Source organism: Macrotis lagotis, chromosome 1, assembly GCF_037893015.1.
Source record: "Macrotis lagotis isolate mMagLag1 chromosome 1, bilby.v1.9.chrom.fasta, whole genome shotgun sequence".
NCBI lineage: Eukaryota > Metazoa > Chordata > Mammalia > Peramelemorphia > Peramelidae > Macrotis > Macrotis lagotis.
In genome coordinates, this window is record NC_133658.1 from 81,422,538 (window position 1) to 81,441,769 (window position 19,232).

The 19,232-nt window shown below is 43.4% G+C and overlaps 1 protein-coding gene across 1 annotated transcript in view; it reads left to right on the forward strand.

The window, feature by feature from the left end:
* The first annotated feature begins 1,785 nt into the window (after positions 1-1,785).
* VAT1L (vesicle amine transport 1 like) overlaps positions 1,786-19,232 on the forward strand; it is a 120,096-nt gene continuing 102,649 nt past the window's right edge. The window contains exons 1-2 of the mRNA XM_074203689.1: positions 1,786-2,438; positions 18,741-18,870. Of these exons, the coding sequence (XP_074059790.1) occupies positions 2,197-2,438; positions 18,741-18,870 (372 nt within the window). The 5' untranslated portion in view covers positions 1,786-2,196. The remainder of the gene's footprint in view (positions 2,439-18,740; positions 18,871-19,232) is intronic.

The window sequence follows — 19,232 nt, forward strand, 5'->3', positions numbered from 1 at the left end:
TATAATTTGTAGCTGACTGGCAGTGAGTGAGACAGCTCTTAATAGAGGATTGGCCTTGCAATCAGAAAAAGCTCAATGCCAGTGCAGGATCTACCTCTCCAAAACTTGAGTAACAGAAAAGTTACCAGAGGAAGTTTCTACACTGAGATCAATGAAATCGCAGGACTGGACCCAGAAACTCTCCAGAGCTGCCCAGTCAAACTCCTCTGTGGAGAACATTCATGTGTACCCATGCTTTACCCCCCCCCCCATCTCTTTCCCAGAAAAACCTAAGCTCCAAGATTCAGCTCAAATATCCCGCCCCCTGCAGAAGGTCCTTCCCAGGCTTCCTGCCCTTTGCTCTGAGATTACCTTCCATTTACTCTGCGTCTATCTTGCATGTATATAGTTATTTACTTGTTGTACCTACCTACCTAAGCTCCTTGAGGGGGAGATCCATGTTACAAATGAAATCACCAAGCATATTTTTATTGGCAGGCACCTGCTGCGTTTAGAGAATCCAAAGAAAAGGTAAAACACGCAGACATTTATGTGCACATGAGAGGTACAGACTACTAGCACTGACATTGCCCTGCCTGCCTGTATTAAAGAAAGAACTATATTGGGGATCGAAATTCAGAATTGACCCTAACCATAGACCATCTCATGATCCATATTTTTAAAGTTGTCAAATCCCATTAACACACCCTTTCCTGTTGCATCTTTTTGGCTCCTTTGCTTCCCCTTGATGTCAGATTTTTCCTGTGATTTATGATAGAATTCCTGTACCATCCAGGAGGGACCAAGCTGGGACGAGCCAACTCCCAGGCTCCCCAGGGCAGGGCTCCGCTTTTACCTAAACTTTGCAGCCTCCCGAGGGGAGGTGTCTGCGCGCCGTAGACTCGGAATGAACTTTGAATGGAATCCGAAGGAATTGAATCTGAATAGGTTGTCAGTCTAAATCAGAGGAGCAAAGGGGCTGCCCAAGCCCAGGGAGTATGGGAACTGGAGTCGCCCCCCACCCAGGCGAATGGGAACTCGGTATCCGTGTATTTGCTGGTGGGTGGGTTGAGAGGTAGTCCGGGTTAGGTGACTTGGCCAGGTTCACGCGGCTTGGAAGCGTCCAGCGTCTGAGGTGTGATTTGAACTTGGGTCCTGCCACCTAGCCGCCTCTGGGTTTTAGGTGGCTACGAGATGTAATGTAACAGGTTTCTTCTAGAATCCTCTTTTGGGAAGGGCCTCCTGGACTTCCCTAGAACACCACAGGGCTCCATGACACCAGGAAGGGGCGGCAGCTCTGAGCCCCCCGTAAGTCTTTGCTTCTTGCGCTGCTCGGTCCCACTGGAACCGCCACGAGATGCCCATGTGTGGAGAGGCGCGGCGCGGGGAGGCTGTGCCACGCTCTGTGCAGCGGGCGCGGCGCGGGGAGGCTGTGCCACGCTCTGTGCAGCGGGCGCGGTGCGCGGGAGGCTGTGCCACGCTCTGTGAAGCGGGCGCGGCGCGGGAGGCTGTGCCACGCTCTGTGCAGCGGGCGCGGCGCGGGGAGGCTGTGCCACGCTCTGTGCAGCGGGCGCGGTGCGCGGGAGGCTGTGCCACGCTCTGTGAAGCGGGCGCGGCGCGGGAAGGCTGTGCCACGCTCTGTGCAGCGGGCGCGGTGCGCGGGAGGCTGTGCCACGCTCTGTGCAGCGGGCGCGGCGCGGGGAGGCTGTGCCACGCTCTGTGCAGCGGGCGCGGTGCGCGGGAGGCTGTGCCACGCTCTGTGCAGCGGGCGCGGTGCGCGGGAGGCTGTGGCACGCTCTGTGCAGCGGGCGCGGTGCGCGGGAGGCCGGGGGCCGCCGGGCGGGCCCGGGGCAGGGTGGCTCCCGGGCGGCCGCGCCTCCCCACTCCACGCCGGCCCCAGGCCCCCCCCCTCCCGGCCTCCCGGATCCTTGGGGCGCCCCGACCCCTCACCGCCCGGCTTCACGCGGGGGCCGGGCTTCGGGGAGGAGCGGCCCGCCCAGCCCGGAGGCTCCGCCCCGCGCCCCCCGCCGAGCCCCGCGGGGAGGAGGAGGAGGACGAGGCTGCGGGGCCGGGCCCCGGCGCCGTGACGCCCCGAGTGGGAGTGGGTGTGGGCGTGGGCTCGGCGCGGCCAGAGCGGCAGAGGCAGCGGCAGCGGCAGCCCGGCCGGGAGGAGGCGGCGGCGCATCCCCAGGGACCCCGCGCCCCGCGCCCCGCGCCATGGCCAAAGAAGGCGCCGAGAGAGCCGAGGAGACCGAGCAGATGATCGCCCAGGAGGCCGGGCCCGAGGCGGCCCGGGGCGCCGGCGGCGGCGGAGGAGCAGGCGGCCCGCGGGCGGCCGACGCCAAGGAGATGCGGGCCGTGCTGCTGGCCGGCTTCGGCGGGCTCAGCAAGCTGAGGGTCGGCCGCAGGCCCATGCCCGAGCCGCAGGAGGCCGAGCTCAAGATCCGCGTCAAAGCCTGGTCCAGTATCGCCCCCCGCCCCGCCCCGCCCCAGCCCGGCCCGGCTCCGCGGGAGCTGTCCCTGGGAAGGGCTGGGGCAGCGTGTGTGTGTGTGTGGGGGGGGGGGTGGAGTGTGTGTGCTGTGTGTGTAGTGTGTTGGGCGGTGTGTGTTGTGTGTGTGGAGCGTGTTGGGCGGTGTGTGTTGTGTGTGTGGAGCGTGTTGGGCGGTGTGTGTTGTGTGTGTGGAGCGTGTTGGGCGGCGTGTGTTGTGTGTGTGGAGCGTGTTGGGCGGCGTGTGTTGTGTGTGTGGAGCGTGTTGGGCGGTGTGTGTTGAGTGGTGTGTGTGCTGAGCGTGTGGGTTGAGGGTGTGGAGTGTGTGGAGTGCTGTGTGTGTGGAGTGGTGCGTGTAGTTTGGATGTGGGTGGAGTGTGCTGAGTGTATATGGAGTGGTGTCTGTGTGTGGAGTGTGTGTGTTGAGAATGTGTGTATGTGCCTGTTGAAAGTATGTGTGTCTGTTGAGAATGTGTGGTGTAGGGAGTGTGGATGTGCATGGTGTGTGTGTGTGGGGGGGTGCCTTGGCTTTCTCATCTGTCTTGAGTGTGTGTGTATTGTTTACCCGGGCTCCAGATCGGCACCAGCAAAAGCATAACCACAGAAAAAAGGAGAGGGAGTGTGTGTGTGTGTGTGTGTGTGTGTGTGTGTGTGTGTGTGTGTGTATGTGTGTGTGTGTATGTGTGTGCGCGTGTGTGCGTGTGCGCGCGCGCGCTGTATGGCAGGGGTGGGGGCACACCGAGAGGGAGCAACCACCTTTGTTTTTAACTTTGAAAGCACCTCTTCCCCCGCCCTTCTCCTGCCCTGGGGGGCGCCCTCCCCATTCGGGTGCCTGGAAGTGTGTGAGAAGATAGTGGGGGAGAGGTGGTGACTCCTCCAGCATTGCTCACCCACAAATCTCCTCGGCACCTCAGCCTTCTAAAAGCCTAGGGAAAGGATGAGAGGCAGAGGACTTGGTTTCAGATCCCGTTTCTGACAGCGGTCCTGTGAAAGTTCCTTCCCTTCTCTGGGTGCATTTCCTCTGCTATACAATGGGCAGAATAAAACTCACCTGGGGCTGAGCCTTGTAGGAGTTTGGGATGGGTTTTGGATTTTGTTAAAGAGGTAGATCCTGGAGAATTGCTGTGATTCTGGGGAGATTATTTAGGAGGGGTCTAAGGGGATTTGCCAAGAGAAACTACTGCCTAGGTCGTTCCGGAACGAAAAGGAGCCTGGTTTGACTGTGTATGTGTGATGTGATCACAGGGGAAGGGCAGAAGGGAGTAGAACCCATTTGTTGGACCTCTGTACTCTCCCGGTTTCCTTTCTGGTATGACCATAGTTGCAGTCCGTTGGGTGCTGTGCTGTAGATAGAGCAGCGAGTGCAAGATTGAGTCCATAGATCTCTATGGGATCTTGAGCAATTCATTTCTTTTGAACCTCAGTTTCTTTCTCTGTGAAATGAAGATAATAATCTGTGAAAGACCTTCCTGACACAGTGGTTGTTTCAAGTGCAATGTTGTAATCATTAAAAGCACTCAAGAAATAAGAGCTGCATTATTAGTTGTGTTGAAGCTTGCCTCCTAGCCAATGTCAGAGGCTCCAGCCTAGGGTCTTCCTCTCCCACTCCCTTGGCCACTCCCTAAAGCTGAAAATTATGGTAGCCCATTTGATAATGGATGAAATGGTCTCTTTTTATGACTTGGATTCTGTATTGATTTTTTTAAACATTTTCTGTTTTAATTACCCAAATGATTAATTTAAACCTTTTCTTCTGCTTTTATCTTTTTTCTCCCAAATTTTGAACCTTAATTTATCCAATTCAAAAAGTGCAGTTTCACCAAATATTTATTAAATATTTACTCTTTATTTACTGTCTTTGTGTTATCAAAATAAATGAATAAAATAGTTAACCCATCTCCATCCAATTGAGAGCCTGTGTGCTCCTCTAGCAAGGGAAGAAGGCTTGGGAAATCAAAGGAATTCAACTGACCAACATTCTGAGAAACTTTCCAGTTAACCAGGTGTCCTCTGCCCTATTATCATGCTTCCTTTAAGAGCCACTGTGATATGGAAGAGAGCATGTTGATCTTGGAGTCCTGACTCTGACACTAACTTGCTATATTTCATTGTACAAGTCATTTCACTTTTCTGAGCCTCAGTTTTCTCAACTATAAAATGGAACTAATAATTACACATTCATTAGTATAGGGGAAGGAAGTGTTTGTTTTAAAGTTGGGAGGACATAGATTAAAAATCTAAAAATCTAAAAATCCCAGCTCTTCCATTTAACCCCTGAGGGATCATAGGGGAGTTACAATATAGAGATACAGATGGGAACAAGAAGGGAAAAGGGGAGTATACATGGGCTTCAATTCTCAAATCATTAAAATGAGGCAGCTGCAGAACATGATCTCTGAGGTCCCTTCCAGCTCTCAAACTATGATTTATTTTGGTTTCTAGGGTCAGGGAGGAAGAATCATCTTACAAACCATAGAGGTATCAGACCATAGGACCCTTGTGTGGAAGGTAGTAAATTCAGGGAGGTTGTGATGGCCCTTAGTCACACAGTGTTAGGGGCAGAGATAAGACTCAAACCTTGATCTAATGATCTCTCTCCTGAGCCACGAATCCTCTTGAGGAGATGCTGTACCAAGCAGTAGGTATTCTAGAGTAAGGAATTGTGTTTATGAAGCTGAGCCCATAGGGTGGGGTGGGAGAGAAGGACGGGTGGGTGGCTTGTTTTCTAACTGCATAAACACTAAAGCCCTCTGCACTGGCAGGAAAAGAGATGTCAAAGCTAAGGACAAAAGATTGATTTTCAAAGCAGCCTATACTTAGACCAAACTACACACATACAGAGAGAAATGCATCTCTCTCTCTCTCTCTCTCTCTCTCTCTCTCTCCCCCCTTCCTCTCTATTATCCTTCCTCCCCTTCTTCCCCCATTCTACCCTGTTCTCCCCCATTTTTCTTTCTTCTTTTCCCCCCCTTCTCTATCTTCCCCCCCTTCCCTTTCTCTTTCCCTCTTCTTCCACTCCCTTTTCCTCTCCTCTCTTTGCTGGTCTCTCTCTCCCACTCCCTCTTTCTTTTTTCTCCCTTCCTGCTTCCTCTCTCTTACATATACACACAGGCCCCTTTATTTTTTTTTATTTTTTTAGGTTTTTGCAAGGCAAGTGGGGTTAAGTGGCTTGCCCAAGGCCACACAGCTAGGTAATTATTTAGTGTCTGAGACTGGATTTGAACCCAGGTACTCCTGACTCTAAGGCCAGTGCTTTATCCACTGTGCCACCTAGCCGCCCCGAGGCCCCTTTATTTTCAGTCCTTACAGGAGGTTATAAAACAGGTCAGGCCCCAGTGAAATAATTTGGGGAACAAAATTAGCGATGGGGACTGATTCTAGGTTTCTTCTGGTAGTAGCCTTGAGCAGTTTCACCCTGTGCAGAAAGCTCTGCCCTTTAGGGTGAGGATGACTCAGATTGGTTTGGTGTCTTTTTTAGCATCCTCTTCATCCCCTCCCAGCTTCCCTGGTTTCCTTAAGTCTCTGCTAAAGTCTTTTCTACAAGAAACCTTTCTGGATCCACGTTAATGCCTGTACCTTCCCTCTCTGATTATCTCCAAATGATCCTGCATATACATATATATATTCTTTGTATATAGTTTTTTGCCTGTTATCTCCTGCAACAGATGGTGAGCTCCTAAAAGTCCAGGGCCATTTTTGCCCTTCTTGATATCTCCAGCTCTTAACAGTGTTGGCATATAGACAGGCACTCCTAATAAATGCTTGTTGACTTTTAACATCTGAATGATCTCTCCTGAGAATGATCTGGATTCCATTATAAATGATCTGAGATCCAGAATAACTCGCTTCCATTAGAGTAGGGCTTTACAATTCTTAGGTTCAGTTCAGCAATTATGAAGCACGTCTTGGTGTAGGCTCTGTGCATAAGTTAAATGTTATATATATATATATATATATATATATGTAAATCTACAAAGTAATTGGTGGGATGTGGGTGGGCACTGCCACCGACATGAAAGGGATCAGGAAAGGCCTCCTGTTGGAAGATACTACTTGAACTGAGCCTTGAAAGAAGCTAAGAATTCCAAGAAGTAGATGTGAGGAAGAAACAAATTCCAAGTATAGGGATCAGTCCATGCAAAATCCCTGAAATTGGCAGTAGAATGGTGTTTATAGGGAACAACCTGTAGTCCAATGTGATTGGCACATAAAATTCATGAAGGGATGTTAACAACCCTGGGAAGATAGGTTGTAACCAAGGAGTTTGCATTTTATCCCAGAAGCAAGAGAGAACACTAGAAGCTGTTTTGAGTGAGGATGGGGACCTGATTAGTCCTGGGCTTTAGGAATATCAATTTTATCTCCATATGAAGGATGGATTAGAGAGATGAGAGACTTGAGGCAATGAGGCTTCAGAAGAGGCAGTTGTAATTGTGCAGGCAAAGGTGACCAAAGCCTTAATTAACTAGGCTTTGAGTGGCAAGAAGGGAGCAGATGGGTGTAGAATTGATAAAACTTGACCAAATGATGAGTGGTAAGAGAGATGGATGACACTAGGGTGGTGAACCTGACTGACTAGAAAAATGCTAGTCCCTGCTACTGAAACAGATGGAAAGAAGGAATACAAAGTTCATTATCTCATTTTGAGATGAGGACACTGAGGTTTCACTGAATTGACTTGTCCAGGGTCTCACAGTCAGCTAGTAAGTTAGAACTGAAATTTTAATTTGGATCTCTTAACTTCAGGTTCAGTGGTCTTTCTAGCAAACCAAAATCGGTGATAATTAACTCCGTAACATTTGGCATAGGATAAAATGGCAGAATAGCTTTCATATCCTACCCAGTTGACCCCCTTTATCTAGAATTTTGTCCATCTTGCACCAAAGTTCTATTACTATGCCACAAAGGGTAGGATTGGATCCTAGCTATTGGTTCAGATGCAGAATTATATTTTAAAATGGGTTCTTCATCTGCTTTTTTTATGGCCCCCTTTGGCAGTCAATCTGGTGGAAACCTCTGAATTCCTTTTCAGAATAAAGTTTTTAAATGTATAGCATAAAACATAATTACAAAGGAAATCAATTTTATAGAAAGGCAATTATTGACATTTTAAAAATGTTCACAGACCCCAGGTTTAGAAGCCCTGTTTTAAATGGTTATTAATGAGCATCATGTGGTTAAAACTGGTTCTTAGGGGCTCTGTTCTTAATTAGAAGTGAGTTTTGGTATTAAGTACAAGCAATAAAATTCTCATGTTACAGCTGACAACAGTAGAGCATCAGTCCTGAGGGATTGTGTCATTTATTTTTCTCCTACTGGTTTTAGTTTGTTGCACACATTAATCTGTTGAAAATAAATCTAGGACCCCCTCCAGCCAATATCTGTCTGTGGATTCTGAGTAATGGATGATATAAGACTTACTCTGAAATTAATATTAAGGCTATGCTAGAAGAACATCAGATTTCTGATGTCTTCATTTTCTGGGATTCAATGGCCCTTCTAGAGGCTAAGGAAGTAAGAGTAGATAAAAGCTGATGGAGATGTTGGTTAGACCTGAGTATTGGAGGACTTTGAATGTCAGGACCAAAAAATTTGATATTTTTATGCTTGCTCAATGGCAGGAAATTACTCTTTGAGAGAATCTAATTTTTGGAAATAATCTGAAATTATTGGGAGCAAAATCATGCAAAAAAAAGAGTTAGGAATCAGGATAGGGCATCTCATTTTTCAGCCTAAGTGAGGATGACCACAGCAATAAGACTCAGGGCTTTTGTTTTTGTACTGGATATAGTATGAAGGCAACCATCCTTATTTGCATATGTAAGTTTTGGTAGGGCTCAGAACTGTAAACAATTTGAGGAAGTTGTAGAGTGAGGATAATGAACACAGGCTACAACTCCCAAGTGTTATCTGAACTAGATTAAAATACAATTGGGAAATGTTGTTAAAAATAAATAAAAATACAATAGAACATAGATAATGTTAATGCATTTTTCTAAGTTAACATGTGACCTTCAGGGGGTTGGAGAACCCTGTCTCTACTTGAATTTGACATCCTTGTTGTAGAAAATTGTATTTTTGCTCAATGTAAGGAAAAATGTCCTAGCCGGTAAATCTGACCAAGAATGGAATGAGTTTCCTTGTTTTGGAGTGGTTTTACTGTCACTATAGATTTCCAGGAATTGAATGAACCTTTATTTGGGGAATAGTAGAGAGAATTCTTGGGTTGAACAGAAAAGATCTCTGAGGTTCAGTGAAGTTTTTTTTCACTTATGTGATCTAGCAATTACCAGTGATTTACTCAGGGTCATTGACTAGATCTCGGACTGGTACCCACTACTTCTGACTCTCAATAGAATGTTGTGTTGTTTTATTTTCCCTAAAACATATCAATTCCTACAATGAATTTGCCTTTCTAATGGTTCCTTGGGCATCCCCAATTCTTTGGATGTGTGGAAGCCCTGGAGGTCTTTTTTGTTTGTTTTTTTTGCATGGCAATAGGGTCAAGTGACTTGCCCACCGTCACACAGGTGTCAGGTTGGATTTGAACTCAGGTCCTCCTGAATCCAGGGCTGGTGCTCTATGTACTGCACCACCTAACCTCCCCAGCCCTAAAGATCTTTAAACAAACACAAGCCTAGTGCCCTAAATGCATTCCTCAACCCCTGCAATAGGCTGAAAAGTGAGATGCCCTATCCTGATTCCTAACTTTTTTTTGCATGGTTTTGCTATCAATAATTTTAGATTATTTCCAAAAACTAGATTCTCTCAAAGAGTAATTTCCTGCCATATGCACAAGAACAAATTCATATTTGAAGACTCCAAAAACACTGGATGATCATTTGTTGGAGATAGCATAGAGGCAATTTCTGTTTAGAAACAGATTGTAAAAGATGCCTCCTGAGGATCCAGCTCTGAGATTTTGGTGATGCGAAGAGGAGGTAGGGTGGGGATTCAATTCAACTCAATTCACTTAACATTTATTAAATACCTAGTAGGTAAAATCTGAGGCTATAAAGACAGAAATAATGGTGTCCTTGCTCTCAAGAATCTTACATTCTACTGGTGGAGCAACATTTACAGAGAAGTGAATACAAAATAAAGTAATACAAAATAAGTAATAAAAAGGTTTTTGTAGGAGGGGACACAACATTTCTGGGAACTAAGGATTTCAAGAAACAGAGGAAAGGTGACAGTGTTGGGGATTGAGGATAATTCTGAGATTATGAATTTGAGATTGGAAGGATTATAATGCCCTTGAAAGAAACAGGAAAGTTAGGAGGAAGGATGGGTTTAGGTGAAAAGATAATGAGTTAGAGTTAGACATGTTGAGTTATCTTACAGGCAGTTGGTAGTATGGGACTGGAGCCCAAGGGACAGATAAGGGGTAGATATATAGATTTGGATGTCCTGTCAAAGAGAATTAAGAAGGAAGTCAGGCAAGGAAGAGGAAAAAAGGAGAATTCTGGGTCTTAAAAATACAAGGAAGAGAGATTATCTAGAAGGTCAACAGTTTAAATCATTGCAGAAAAATAAAGAATGAAGAAGCCTGTGAAAAAGCCAATGGAGTAGCAATTAAAAACTCTTTCAAACTAATGGAGCAAGCAGTCTTAGACAGACTCCATTAAGAAATGGAGGCAACCAATATGAATTTTTTTTTTTTAGGAATTTTATTATGAAATGTAGGAGAGATAGATTCAATCTGGACATATTTTGTGGGGAAAAGGATGTCTGTATGTGTATGTATGTGTGAATATCAACATGAGAACATGATCAAAGGTAAACCCTGAGATAGGATCAAGGGCAGAAATACAAGGGGTTGACCTTGGTTAAAGGAATATAACCATAAATGTAGTTGATTATTTTAGTATTAAATGAAAACTGATACCTAGCATATTGGATGCTAGAATCAAGATACAAAAAAGATCTTAGGTTTAAATGTAAATTCCGTCACTTTAGTTCAAAAAATTTAGCTTCAGGAGTATAGGATTAATGAAAACATGGCTAAATAATAGTTCTTAAGAAAAAGATCTGGAGTTTTTAATGGCCTAGTGGTGTTTGGTTGCATTAATAGAAACATAGTGTCCAAAACAAAAAGATGATACTTCTACTGTTGTCTTGCCCTATCTTCTAGACCTGTAGTATTGGAGTCTATTCTGAATCTCACCTTTTATGAAAGATAGTGTCTAGTTTGGTTCATAGTGAGTTCATATAAGGGCAACATAAGAAAATCAGTAAACTGTTATGGGTTCATGCAATAGAAGCATGGAATAGATCTCAAAGGCTTCTAGTCTGTCCCTGTCTGAACAAGAATTTTCTCTACTGCACTTCTGACTGGTAGTCATCTAGCCTTCTTGGTAGTCTGTTGACATTTTAGACATCTCAAATTATCAAGACCTTTTTCCTTACTTCGCACCCAGTTGTACTTTTTTTTGCAACTTCTGCCCATTGCTTCTAGTTTTCCTTCGGTGACCCAAGCCTATTCTCCCTTCTGTGTGACATCCCTTTCAGTTCTTTAAAACTGTCTCATGTCTATCTTCATCCTCCAGAGTAAATATTCCCAAATCTTTCATCTTAGATTAGTAAAATGACCTTGTCATGATCTCAAGGTCCTTCACCATTTTCAAATTGCCATTCTCTGGCCATTCTCCAGTTTAATAATGAACTTTCTAAAATATTCCCAGAATTGAACACTCTACTCGGGATGTGATCTCACTGGGACAGAATGCTTTGTCACCTTCCTAGGGTAGGACATCATGATTCCCTTCTCTTGCAAATTGAGATTATTCTGAAGGATTATCCTCTTAAAGGATTTTGAACTAAAAGAAACTTTAGCAATCATCTGACTTAACGCTTTTGTTTTACAGATGAAGAAGCTGTTGCCCAAACAGGGGAATTGGTTTCCCTAAGGTCACACAGGCATTTAAAACTTAAAACCCAAAGACCTCTCACTTTAAATCTATTACTGTTTTCAGTGTACCATCTGAAGAAACCCTTAGTTCTGCATTAAATACCTACAGATGAGGTGAAGTCAATAATTTAGTGAACATTTTTTACTTCCCTTCAACTTATGTAGTTAAAACCCAGTGCCCTAGGTGCATTCCTCAACCCCTGTAATAATGCATAAGAAGAAATTCATATCTGAAGTCTCCAAAAACATGGCAGAATCAGGATGGAGTTACTGTCAAGTTTCAGAGTGTTAAGCATTCATTTGATGGATGGGGAGAAAATTATTGCTAAGATAGAGGTTGACTCATATCATAGTCTATTTTGGAAAGGAGGAGTAAGAAAAACTGATGATCAAATTGTCTTATTAATCATTTGTTGCTTGGTAAAAACTCAGTAGTTCATGATTTACTTGGCTTTTAATGACTGGGTCCCTCTCAAGACTCCTAAGGAGAAGAAAGGAAATGGGAGGATTGAGGTTAAGAATAGGGGCTCTTAGGGGCGGCTAGGTGGCACAGTAGATAGAGCACTGACCCTGGAGTCTGGAGTCTCTGAGTTCAAATCCAGCCTCAGACACTTAATAATTACCTAGCTGTGTGGCCTTGGGCAAGCCACTTAACCCCATTTGCCTTGCAAAAACCTAAAAAAAAAGAATAAGGGCCCTCTGGCAGGTTAGTGAAGCCCATGGACCCCTTCTCCGAATAATGTTTTTAAATGTCTTAATAAAACACATAGCTTACAAAGGAAACTAATTATATTGGAGTAGTTTCAAAGGCTATCAAAAGTATATTTTTTAAGGGCAGCTAGGTGGTGTAGTGTTTAGAACACCAGCCCTGGAGTCAGGAGGACCTGAGTTCAAATGTGGCCTCAAACACTTAATTGCCTGGCTGTGTGACCTTGGGCAAGTCACAATTGCCTTAAATTAAAAAAGTATATTTTTTAAAATCAAATTTATACACTCTAGGTTAAGAGCTCCTGAAATCAGGATGGGAAAATGGTTGATCAGCAAAGACATAACCAAAATATTTGAGTCCGAGTCCCAGATCTGATATTAATGAACTATGTGACCTTTGGCAATTCACTTATCCTCTCTAGACCTCGGTTTCTCTTCTATAAATGGAAAAATTACATGCATTCTCTATCTCACACTTGTGTTGAGGAAAGTATTGCATTATAAGAATTATTACTATTATTGGTGAAAGATTCTGTCCCATGGCTCATCAGTGTAATAGGGAGATCCAGTGAGAAAATCATAGAGGAGATTATGGTCAATTTGTGTGCATAGTGGCTAGTTTGATGGATTCACACAATCAGTATTTTCATGAAAGTTATGAAGGATTGTTTTTCATATCTTATATTTGAAAAGAAGCTCTTTTGCTTAACAGTAATACATTGTAACATCTTCTAGTTTGTAAAATGCATTCTTCACAATAGCCCTATTAGACATTAGGTTCAAATATTGTTGTTTCTAACTTCTGAATATGACCCGAGGCTTAGAGAGGAGAGTGAGCACCCAGCTAGACTACCGGGGAAAGTCCCTCTCTTGGTCTTAGTTGAAGAAATGAAGAGATTGGACTACCTGCACTATAAGGTTCATTCCAACTCTAAATTCTTTTTTTTTGTTTTGTTTTGTTTTTAGTTTTGGGGTTTTTTTTTTTGCAAGGCATTGGGGTTAAGTGGTTTGCCCGAGGCCACACAGCTAGGAAATTATTAAGTGTCTGAGGTCGGATTTGAACCCAGGTACTCCTGACTCCAGGGCCGGTGCTCTATCCACTGTGCCACCTAGCTGCCCCACCAACTCTAAATTCTAAATGCATGACTATTAAGTGTTATCAAAGAGACTTTAAACCACTATGCCACTATACTCCTTATTGTCATAATGTCTTGCCCACAGAGCTGATATAATCTGAAAGGTCATTTTCACATCTACAGTGTTGGCTTCTTAAATTCTCTTTTCTCTGGGGACAGCAATGACCCTTTCTGACTTCTTGGCATTTGTCAAAGAACAGAACTATCTGTTTGATTAGAAGCTAGAAAAAAGAAATCCTTAATAGAAGAGTGCATTAGGCATGTATCCTTATATATGTGTTCTCATCTAAAAAAGACATTGAAGCTGATATATTAAAACTGAGATGCAAGAAAAAAATCATGTTTGAAGATTCAGAAGATGAAAACAGACACTAGTAAATGGAAGTGTTACATCAAAGGGAAGTAGGCACTGTTCTAAAACATCGTTCAGCATTTCTTCAAGGGACCTGCCAATCCTGTAAAAAAAAAAAATTAGGAAACATCAGGTTTTTTTTTTCCTGTCTTCAAATACTTCACTTGAAAAAAGGTAATTCATGTCCTTTTTCGTTTAACATTGAGGCCATTACTAGGAAAAGGTCTATGCATAGGGACAAAAGATGCTCGGCTGCCATGTTGGGAGGAGTAGTGAAGGCAAGGATGCTACCACTGTTTATTTTTCAGTTTGGGTTTTTTTTAGGTTTTTGCAAGGCAAATGGGGTTAAGTGGCCACACAGCTAGGTAATTATTAAGTGTCTTGAGACCGGATTTGAACCCAGGTACTCCTGACTCCAATACCAGTGCTTTATCCACTACACCACCTAGTCGCCCCACTACTGTTTATTTTTATGGGACAAAAAGCAGTGTAATTTACAGTGCCAAGGGTGTCAGAAGACAGAATTAATTGGAAAAAAATACTGATATCAGGAGAGTCTGGAAGCAAAGTAGGAAGGCAAACAGGATAAGATGGGAGAGATAGAGTTATAGAAGTGATGAACATGAACTTGAAAAAACTTTGGGAGATTATTAATAGAGCATAAAAAAAGAATTGTATACTATGGTCCATGGGGTCACAAAAAGTCAGACGCCTGAACAACTACAAAAGAATCCATCAATGCTGGTGACTGGTGAAACCATTCACTGTGTTTCTGTGGGAAAAATGAGAAATCATTATCTGGGATTTTATTTTGTGGTCTCAGCCCATGGTGGTATTGGTTTACCATTTGTGTGAGCTATATGCCTCTCTAAAGGTTCTATCCATGGAATTAGAGTGATAGTGAGTGAACTTTGTCAGTGTGTTCCCCAGCAAAATGGTGGAGCCACTGCTCATTTTATCTGCTTGTAGGTTTCAGGAAGTTGCTGCATAAAGTCTCCAAGTTGGTTATAATTACTCAGAAAGATGTCTGTTATGGTAGAGTGGACCCACATTGGACTCTGTAGTTCATACCTAATTCAACACTCCTGAGTCACTGTCAGGGTACACTGTGATGATGCAGTAGTGTCCAGCAGTCCAATTTAAATTATATTTTCTGAGACAGACACCAGTCTGGTCTTTATCATTTAAAATAATCATGTGGCTTCATTCTTCACTTTGAATATATAAACTACCTTGGGCCCCTTTACAATGATCCAGAACTTTCAGTCCTTTAATTCTCTTCCAGTCATGCTTTATCTCATGTTCCTTAGCCTTTGGTTGGGACTGTACAAATTTATTGTGCTTCAAGGGGATCTATGATTTCAGTGATGATTCTCAAGCATTTTTGTCTTATAACCTCTTTATACTTTTAAAAATTATTGAGGGACTTTTAAAGAGCTTTTGCTTGCATAAATTAGGTCTATCAATATTTAAAGTATTAGAAATGAAAACATCTTAGTATTATTTTGAAAATAGCTTTGCACTTCCACACACCCCTAAAAATGGTGCCTCAGACCACACTTTGAGAACCAGTAGTCAAGGGACTTCTTATCAGATCTAGAAGGCACCTTAGAACACAGAATGTCAAAAATGAAAGAGGCATTAGAAAAAAGAACATCAGAGCTAGAAAACCACTTAGAATAGAAAATGTAAAAGCTGAGAAAGATCTTAGAATACATTGTTCATATTGAACAGAATCTTAGATCATAGAGTGTCAGAACTGGGAGGCCAAACCCTTTATTTTTATACATGAAGTGACTTACCTCAGGTCACATATACAGTCATTGACAAAGCTTTCTAATCAGAAATTCTTTTGAACTCTTTAAAAAAAATGATTTCCAGGGGTGGCTAGGTGGCTTAGTGGACAAAGCACCGGCCCTGGAGTCAGGAGTACCTGGGCTCAAATCCGGTCTCAGACACTTAATAATTACCGAGCTGTTTGGCCTTAGGCAAGCCACTTAACCCCATTTGCCTTGCAAAAACCTAAAAAAAAATGATTTCCCAGGTAGTACATGCATGGATCTTAAATTCAGAAGTGTCAAACATGCAGCTCACAAGTGCAGGAACCAAATTAAAAGTAATTCTCAAATATTTAACAAATAAAATTTCCTTACAATATAGAAAATTTTAATATATGATTTTCTAAGGCAATATGTGGTCCATAGGGATCCTTATGCCTGATTCAATGGCTCCATTTTTGTTTGTTTGATACTTCTGCTCAAACAATTATTTATCTTCTTCCTTATTAACAATTAATTGCTGCTGATTGCTGAAGTCTGGAATCCTCAGAATGAATCTTTTGTATAATTGGGACCACAAATTTTATTTACCTTTTGAAGACATGTCTTTGACTCTTTGAACACTGTTGTTGATCCTAACTTTATATCACATTATTCTATAGCCTACCCAGGGAAACTGTCTGTCTCTATCTCTGCCTGTCTCTCTTTGTGTTTCTGACCTTGCCTCCTGTCTCTCTCCCATCGTCTATTCATCACATCTGTGTTTGTGTGTGTGTGTGTGTGTGTGTGTGACTCTCTGGGTCTCTTTCTGTGTGTGTCTCTGTCTCATCTCTGTCCATCTGTCTGTCTCTGTGCATGTGTGTGTCTCTCTGTCTCTTTCTGTGTGTCTGTAACTCTCTCTCTATATGTGTCTCTGTGTGTTTGTGTCTATGTCTCTCTGTCTCTCCTTTTTTGTTGTTGTTCATCTGAGGTCTAAAAACAATTTTATTCAATATGCTAATCAGACAGAATAACTTTGTAATTTCATTCTCTTTACTCTCTGAGTTATTCAACCCATACTCCAACCTGAGATTTGAGATCTTCTCTTGCTATGAAGTTCCTGGCCCTGATGACTTGAATGTTAGATTTTCATCAGTTGGCAGGCTGGTGAAAAGGGCTCCCCAGACTAGGAGTCCAGAGACCTAGCTTTATTTCTACCTCTCCCTCTCATCTGGTTGCCTGGAGCTAGTTACTTTCCCTCTCCTGGCTTCTGCTTATTCATCTGTAAAATAAAAGGGTTGGTGTGATGACCTCTATAGCCATGTCTAGCTGTGAGGAAATGCTATGTTCTCTATATTCTAAGATTCCTGCCAGCTCTGACATTCTTTTACTTTGGTGACATTTATCAGTCACCTCACTCCTGTCCTCACATGGTGGTATCTGCATCTTCCCCTTCATTCAGTGGCCCTAGGAAGGACACTGTCCATAATGCAGAGCAAGGCCAAGGTCATAGCCTTTGGGACTGTTTCATAGGATTTAGCCCCCCAAAAGTTCATTTATTTGCACCTACTTCTGCTAAGGAAGAGGTATAGATATGTACATATAAGAAAGTATTTCTTAGGATGGTTCTCTCCCTCCCCTTCCCCTACTTCATCCTTCCTAGCCCACCAGAAAGTCCCAGATTTACAGAGCCAGAAGAGCTGGGAGGACATCAAGTTCATCTCCCTTATTATACAGATCAGGAGACTGAAATCCAGAAAGAGGTGAAACTACTTTCCTAAGTTTGCATAGAGACAAAGCCAGGCCTCTAGCCCAGGTCTTCAGATTTATAGACCCAACAGACTTTCCATTCCAATACATGCATACATCTTTCTTTCTGGCAAAAAGCTGCCATGGGGAGAGAAGTGCAGTAGCTGCCATGGGGTCTGTCCCTGTACTCTAGAGAGCAAGAGCAATTGGTTACACTTAGCCAGGATACTTAGGAGTATCAAGAATTGGACAGAGCAGGGCAGCTAGGTGACATGTGGATAGAGCATTGATCCCCTGGGGTCAGGAAGACCTGAGTTCAAATCCAGCCTCAGACACTTAATATTTACCTAGCTGTATGACCTTGGGCAAGTCACTTAATCCCATTGCCTTGCAAAAAAACAAAAGAAAACAGAATTGGACAGAGCACTGAGATTGGTGGTAGGTGGTGGATATGCTATCAGCCTTGGGCAGAGTCTATTGGGGCAGCATGCAAGCAATCAGTACCAAAATTGTTGGAAGTTTAGAGCTTAGAATCCCTTATTTAGACCCATTCAGGTCTTTGTGACAGTTTCTCAAAGCAGCAAGTCCATGCATCTTTTTTGTTGTTGCTTTTGTATGTCAGGCAGTACAATCTTTTAATCCCAGAAGACTTGGCTTTGATAGTCACTCACTGAGTGGCTTTGGACAAAGGCTTCCGAGCCTCAGTTTACTCCTTTGTAAAGGAGGGAGTATTGCTTCCTTCATAGGACCATTATGAGGATCAAATAAGATTGTGTGTTGAAAGTGCTTCCTCAACAAGGCGATGCTATGGAAAAGTCAGCTACCATTGTTGTTATTTAGGGTAGAATGAATAATCACTGTTCAGGATACAATTTCAATGTAGCATCATCAATGCTGGAAAGTGATTGAATTCATTCATTCCTTCAGCAAACTTTATATCCATCAACTCCAGAGTCTGGCATATCTTATAATGGCTTTTTAATAGGAATTAGAGTTTTTAAACCTGGGCAGTCAAGATGAAAAGGGTCAGGGCTTCATCAGGCCCTTCGGTTTGGTGTGTTGAGGCCCCATGACTTAGCTGAAGACACCTAAGGAAGCTTAGAGGCAAGGACAGCAGAGGGAGAACCCCCAAAGTCCCTCACAAGGTGCTAGGCCTAACCCCTTGGATCCTGATGGGGATGGAGAGGGAAGCAGGGGAACAGGGATGGTTGCAATCTAGAAAGCTTGATGGACTGAAAGATTTGGACAGGAAAATCACTTTCCTAGGCTACAATCCCTCTGCATGAAATGACCCTATCCTGTTATGCTTTTTGACGCCTTGCATCTGTATTTTTTGTATCTTCCCTTGATCAGGTTTTACCACTGCAAGTGTGTCTGCCTTTAGTCCCCTTCTAATCTGTTATGGACTAATCTAAAATAAGACTAAATCAGTAAAGTGAGGGCTGGGGAGGAATGTGGACTTTGTTGCAGTGGTGATGCCTGCTCTGATGCTATTTCCCATTCTGTCACATTGCTGGTATTCTGTCCAGATGAGACTGTCAAATAAATGCTGTCTTTTGGATGAATGCGTTCCTGTGCACATAAGAGAGCTCTTTTAAAGTTTCTTTTAGTCAGATTCTACCACACTGACTTGCTTTTTTCCTTTTTTACTCTTCACAGTGGTTTAAACTTTATTGATTTGATGGTGAGACAAGGAAATATTGACAACCCTCCCAAGACACCCTTGGTCCCTGGCTTTGAGTGCTCTGGGATTGTGGAAGCCCTTGGAGACAATGTGAAAGGCTATGAGGTAACCACATGGGTGATGGTTTCAAGAGCCTCCATTATCTGGAGTCACCTAATGAGAGGGAGGAGATATCAAAGGGACATGGATGAAAAAATGTGCACCAGGTCATAGGATCAAAGGTTTTAGGACAGGAAGGAAACTTAGAGATTGTCCAGATTAGGGGCTCTTAATCTTGTTTATGTCATGGAACCCTTGGGGGAAGTTTAATACTATTGTGAGTTGTAATCTACATTTATAATTGAAGGAAATGCCAAATTTCAGTTAAAGGTTAGTGAAAATAAACATCTCTTTCTAGTACAAGTTCCCAGATTTCCCCTCCTCCCCTTTCCACATGTGGACCCCAGGTAAGAACCCCCGAGTTAGAC